General features: G+C 39.1%; 1 protein-coding gene across 1 annotated transcript; it reads right to left on the bottom strand.

The window, feature by feature from the left end:
• Nucleotides 1-2,322: 2,322 nt before the first annotated feature.
• Nucleotides 2,323-6,219, bottom strand: LOC129379912 (uncharacterized). The gene is made up of 2 exons (XM_055060856.1): nucleotides 5,826-6,219; nucleotides 2,323-3,911 (listed from the first exon to the last, which is right to left on the bottom strand). Exons 1-2 carry the CDS (start codon nucleotides 6,217-6,219, stop codon nucleotides 3,022-3,024), a joined length of 1,284 nt encoding a protein of 427 aa, XP_054916831.1. The 3' UTR covers nucleotides 2,323-3,021.
• Nucleotides 6,220-6,646: the final 427 nt, after the last annotated feature.

Below are 6,646 nucleotides of genomic sequence, written 5' to 3'. Positions count from 1 at the left end.
CGTCGCGTTCTACGTCGTCCACGTCGTTCTTCTTCTCCCCCTCAGCATCGTCATCCTCCTCTCTGCCCTCAAACAGTGGAAGCGAAGACCCTCCGGCGGCTCGCCGCCGCCGCCGTTGAGCCACTTTGACTGTTTCACTTACCACATTGTGGCCATGGAGACATTTTGTGTCTTCAGGCTGGTCCCTTTCGTCATGGGCATCTATACTGAAAACGTAACGGATATATTCGTGGGAGGACTTTTGTCGTCCTTCATTTGGTACGGCGAGACGTCGTTTCATGTTCTGACGTGTGTGGAGCGCTACCTGGCCGTGGTTCACCCCGTCACCTACCTGAGCCTCCGGAGCGCCCGGGGAACCAGGATCAGGAACGGCTGCGTCTCCTGCGTCTGGCTGCTGTGCGTTGCGAGGCTCGGCTTGTTTGTGTTCAAAGACGTTTTCCTCGTCATGGATTTCTGCCTCTTGCTGATCTCCTTGGCGATCATGTCGGCCTGCAGCCTCGCGGTTCTGCGCGTTTTGGTCCGTCCAGGTCCAGGAGAGCGGGGCGCTGAGAGGGTCAGCCAGCTGAAAAGAAGAGCCTTTTACACCATCGTCACCATACTGGGAGTGCTGGTTTTGAGGTTTAGTGGAAGTCTGATTTGGACTGCATTCTTCATGTCAGACAAAAAGAGTAACTGCTTGATCATGGCCTGTGTCGCTTGGTTTAATGTCCCCAGCAGTCTGGTCTTACCTCTGATGTTTCTACAGAGATCAGGAAAGTTTATGTGCTGCAAGAACAACTTCCAGTGAAGTTTCATCACAGCATTTTAGGGATGTTTTCGCCCCCTAGTCCGGTTAACTCAGTGTGAATCGAGACCTAAATTGCAACATTTGCGCTGCGATGTTGTTCCCCTCCTCGCCTGTGGGGGCGCTGCACTAAGAAACAGAAGAAAAATTAATACTGAGAACAAAAAGACACAGAGCACAACTTCCTATTTTATGAAATGTATATAAAAATGGAGTAGACTCAGATTTTAGCGGGTGTAGGTTTTCTCTTTTGTCTTTGGTGAAAATAAAACATAATAATTCAAACACTAGCAGCATTTTTTCTATGTTTTCTAGTTTTCCGGGCTGCAGTTTCAGTGAAATATTTCCCATGTGCTCAATTTATCTTCAAAATCTGTGAATGCAAACAGGTGGAAGGACTCTGTTCATCTTATTTTCACTCAAATAAACTATGTAGAAAAAACAAATAATAACATAATCATAAACCATGTTTTGTGGTTGTCCTTTCATAATGCTTTTTTATTTTGTTGATTCCTGACAAGATAATTTTTTTCCTGAGTTGTTAGAATTAAATGAATATGTAAATTTGTTATGCATCAGTTTTCTTCTAAATGAAACAAGTAAATTAAAACTATTATGTTACAGCTGGTTTGCTTAATAAAGTGAACTATAATACTATTTACAACATTTTTGCTTTTGTTTATATAGATAAAAGTATAGAACCACATTAATGTGGTCTTACATTGAACATTTCAAACTGAACTAAATTTGTTTTCACAGGAAATGTATTTATTTAAATCAAAACCAAGTGATAATGAATCACTGAAAGTCAAATTTATTATTTCCAAATCTAATAACTAAATATAAACATTTATTTTTCAGCTAAATGGAGAAATTATACAATAATGTTTTGCATTTGTTTTGAATAATTCATGGAAAGGAGCATCAACGCTGCTGTCAGTGGTTGTTTGCATGACAATCCATCAATTCTTCACACAAAGTTCATCTGCTAGTTATTTCCTTTACCTGGAAATGAAAACAATAACAAGCCTCTCAATCTCCAGCTCATTTGAATCGACTGTCATGTTTGTTGCAAATGAATTTTAATGCAGAAGCAGCAAAAAACAACAACTGGTGCTCAGAAATAAACTCTATGATCAGTTTAAGTCTGAAATAACTCTAACAGTATCAGTATGTTTAATACTGACACCCAGTTTCTCTTAAAAACAAAACCAGCATGTGAGCAACTTCAGGACTACAGAATAAAAAACTTTCATTTTAAAACAATTTAGTTACATAGTTTTTAAATTACACTTATTGTTAAACCAAAAATCTCAACAAACTCTTAAATGGCTTGAAAAAAACATAAATATTAAACCACCTCACATTAAGTGTTTTCAATATTCTTCACTGATTCAATAATTAAAACTAAACACACTTCTATAAATGACATAAATATTCGATTATCAATCTCATAAAGAAGAGATTATTATGCTTTTCACATCTGAATAACATGATAATCAATAACTTTGATAAGAATACAGTTAACTGAAGTCTAATTTGAGGATATTATAGATAATAGAGAGATAAATCTTGTTTAAAAATCAATGTAGACAAATATTTAACTTGAGTTTACGTCTCTATTTGTAGCAAGTAGGAAGATCAGGAATGAAACAGGGAAAATTATTAATGTAACTTTTATTTCTTAAACGTCAGAAAAGCTTAAACTATTTTACTTTCTGCAAATTAAACTTTCTAATCCTAATAATCTCCCTAAAACATCCAACCTGAGACAGAAACACATTTTATCTGTCGGTAAAATATATTCTGCTTATTTACAATGTTCATATTTAGTTCAGTTAAAGAAAGACTTGCATGTTTTAGCCACAGGTGGATCATAAAATCTGAAATATTGGTGAAAAAAGGCCTTGCATATTAATACACAAATCAAGATGCATTTTAGTTTAAGTTCTAACTTCATTCATACTTTCGCAAGACTTTTAAGTCCAATTCTCAATTTAAATGCCTTGTGGTTTTGCTGAGTGTGATTCTGAAATCTTCAGAAAAAAATGAGATAAAAATAAAGATTTAAAAGCCAAAAAACGTTAAATATTTATGACCAGGCCTGGTTTTCACCAGGCAGCAGCTAAACCTCAAATAGACCTTTTTCCATTTGCTCTGTCCTGTCTTGGTGTCTGTTGGTTGTTTGGAAGTTGAATAAATAAACTTAATATCCATGTTTGTGCCAAGCAATTAAATTAGGAAACATTTTTACCACAATGTTGCTGGATTTTCTTACAACAAACCAACTTTCCTTCTCTTTGCAGAAACAGCAGGGGCAACACAAAGCTGCTGGGCAGATTCACCAGAACCCCAACAGCCACCAATAAGCAGTTAGAGCTGAGATTTAAACCGTCTACGATGCTCCAGATCACACTTCCAATGAACCTCAACACCTGAACCAGCAGGATGATTAAAATGGTTCTGAAAGCCCCCTGCTTGGCCCGATCGACCCTCCTGGCCTCCTTACCGCCTGGTGAAGGCTGATACAAACTAGACATGACAGAAAAGCTGCAGAACGACACAAATGCTAAATTCGCAACCAGGAGGCATACATCGAAAAAGGCGAGGAACTTTCTGAAGGCCATCAGAGCCGTGCAGACGAAGGAAAGCAGCCAGACGCAGAGAACTGCCACGTTCCTGAGCCTCACGCCTCTCTGGTTCCTGAGACTCAGGTAGAAGGTGGGATGAACGACGGCCAGGTAATGCTCCGCACACGTCAGCAGCTGGAACAGCGTCTGTCCATGCCACACCAAGGACGTCAAAAAATCCCCAATAAATATCAGAGAGACGGTTTCACCGTAGATGGCGCTGCAATAAAAAGTACAATTGATGATGTTAATCGTCTCCACGGCGGTCAGGTGGTACGTGAAGCAGTCAGAGTGACTCAAGGCGCGCCTCGTTTGGCGCCACTGCTGGAAACCAGCGTGGAAGATGAAGAGGCAGAACGGGAGGAAGAAGAGGAAGTCAATGATCCAATAAGCAGGGAGGATGAAGGAGACGGGTCTGGACACGTAGCAGGAAACCAGAGAGGAAGAGGCAGGAAGAAGAAGGGAGGCGTTTGAGGACGAGGAGTTTGTCGTCATTTCTGTGAGCGAGAAACGAGAAAGAGTCCAATCAAATTCACAAAAATAAAGAAAACCTGAGCAAATAAAAACACAACAATTTATCAACTGAGAAAAAGAAACTTTCCCCCCACTTTGTATTTAGTTATTACTGTATTGGTCACTGATTATGAGTTACTGACAAGAAGTTAAGTCATTTTATTTTGCTTATTAAAAAGTTATTACGTACAGTAATAATTAAAAATCAGGATTTCATACTGTAATAAACATCTGTGATGCACAAAGTTTCTACCAAAGTTTTACTTTTAAGAGTCTGAGTTTCAAATTATACAGACCAATGATGGCAGCAGGAAATGTTGCTGCATCTTGGCAAAAGCAGAACTTTGAAAAAAAAAAAGATATCAGAGAAATATTTTGATTTGTCTTTGCCCTCTGACCTTTGTGAACTCCTGCAAAACTCATCAAAACTACAGAAACGGCTTTTCATTTCCACATCAAGCAAGAATATCAAAGATTTAAAGTCAGAACATTTAGTAAGTTGTTCTTTCTGTGAAGATATTTGTTGAATTTAATAATCTCTTAAAGCCAAATAGCTAAATAGTTCTGTCCTGGTTACCATTATGTTCTTTGCTGCCATTATGTACATACTTATTTATCACTTTGTATTTCAGCTGTTATTGGTAAATCTGATAATCGTTGTAGTTTATATAATAAGTAAAGAACGAACACCGACCTTCTCTGTGTTTCCATTTCTCAATCTGATTCCTGTTAGCAACATTTATCCGGTTTTATTGCAGCTCCACCTTCCCACACTGCTTGATTTTTATTTATATCCAAACAAGGTTTCATTTGCATCCAAAAACAATTTAACAGAAATAATTAATGACAAACAATTTAGCTTTAGATGAAAAGGCATTACAGGCGATAATAAGTTAGAAAGTCAGAAACTCTGATTTTCCATTAGTTTTGTCCCAAACAAACATAAGAAACAGGATTCATTGAAATTACATTGTGATTTTTCTGTTTTTAATTTATTTTGTGATATTATTTTGGTTTATTTTTGATTCAAATAAATGTTGATGTAAAGTTTGTCTTCGACGACGTCTGTGCTTCAGTGTGTCGCTGCAAACTGGCAGCAAAAAAAATAAAATAAAATAAAATAATAATAATAATAATAATAATGATGATGATGATGATGATGATGAAAGGTTCTGCAAACTGGAGCCAGAAAATATGAGAAACCAAAAAAAAAAAGGACCAGAAATATTCTGGGAAGAAAAGGATAAAATTCTTCTGCAGGGAGAAATTTATAAAGTTGGAAAAAGAAAAAAATTCAAGTTATTTTAGCTGGAGGCGATTCTGCAAGTCACTGAATCTTTGGCTAAACTTTGTTTCTCCAGTGTTTTTCCCAGACAGGAAGCTGAACCTCTGCGTTTGTAGTTGAAAGGTTCATTTTTTCTGCAGAAGTTACTTTTCCATTAAATAGTTTTTAATTGCAGCTCTGAGACGTGTCTGATTAATATCTGTTGTTTTATTCTGATCAGGTTTTGCTCGTACTTTACATGCTGCTTGAAAAGAAAATAAACAGATTTAAATAATCGCGGCACAATTTTTTATGCAAATGAGTCATCTTTGCAGCTGGGAGCAAAACTCGGAGCTGAAGTGGAAAATAAAAAACTCAGGTCTGACATTTACATCAAAGAAATGCTCTGAGTTCAGAGGATCAGGATCAAAAGGTTGGTGTTGCGTTCACTGACTTTATTTGCACTATAATTTAATAAAAATGAAGGTTTAGACATGAACAAAGACTGTCAACATTTGCTAAGAGAACATTTAAATGCTTAAAATGATCATTTGACCAGATTTGCCGTGTATAAAGTTTAACCAGTTTTTCATGATTTTTTTTTCTCTTCCAGACATCATGATGAACGCATCACCGCCAAACTTTTCCTCCACGGTTGGGTCTCCGTCGTGGGAAGCCGCGTGTTTCGTGTCGGGTTGGACCTCCGTCATCTTCACCTCGTTCTGCATCGCGAACATTTCGCTTCTCCTTCCTCTCTGCATCATCATCCTGCGCTTCGCTCTGCAGAAATGGAGGCAGAATCGCTCCTGTTTCTCCTCGGCGTCGATGAGCCACTGCGACTGCTTCACGTACCACTCCGTGGCTCTGGAGGCGATCGGCGTCGGCGGCTGCGTCGTCTCCTGCAGCGGCGTTTCACGGGGAGTTTCAACGTCGTTGTGATCGGGAAGTATCTTTTCTTCTTCAAATGGTACGGAGAGGTTCTGTTTCACGTCGTGACGTGTCTGGAGCGCTACATGGCCGCCGTGCATCCCGTCACGTACCGGAGCCTGAAGAACGAGCGAGGAGTCAGAATCAGAAACGTCACCGCCGCTTGTGTCTGGCTGCTTTGTTTGGTGTTCAGCTCATTTTTTCTGTTTGAAGCTTCGATTTATTGGGAATTGTCCTTCCTGGTGTTGGCGTTAGTGGTGATCTCCTTCTGCAGCGTTTCTGTCCTCTCGGTTCTGGTTCGGCCCGGTCCGGGGGAACGAGGCGAGGACAGAAAGAAAGTGGCCCAGTCAAAGCAGAGAGCCTTCGTTACTATAGTTTCGACTTTGGCCGTACTGATGATCAGAGTTGTGGTCAATGTGACTTTGGAGGTGGTTTATTGCACAACTGGATTCACTGACTGTGTTTTATTAACAACTGTTTTCTGGTTCCACCTCCCCAGCAGTCTGGTGTTACCAATTTTATTTTTAT

This window comes from Poeciliopsis prolifica, unplaced genomic scaffold (assembly GCF_027474105.1).
Source record: "Poeciliopsis prolifica strain line A6 unplaced genomic scaffold, Auburn_PproV2 SCAFFOLD062, whole genome shotgun sequence".
Classification (NCBI taxonomy): Eukaryota; Metazoa; Chordata; class Actinopteri; order Cyprinodontiformes; family Poeciliidae; genus Poeciliopsis; species Poeciliopsis prolifica.
This window is presented reverse-complemented; position numbering and strand designations above follow the sequence as displayed.

Coding starts and splice junctions, on each gene's coding strand:
- LOC129379912 (XM_055060856.1), bottom strand. CDS start 6,219: ATGCACGGCGGCCATGTAGCGCTCCAGACACGTCACGACGTGAAACAG. Junction 3,912..5,825: donor CGTGGAGGAAAAGTTTGGCG/GTGATGCGTTCA, acceptor TCTCGCTCACAG/AAATGACGACAAACTCCTCG.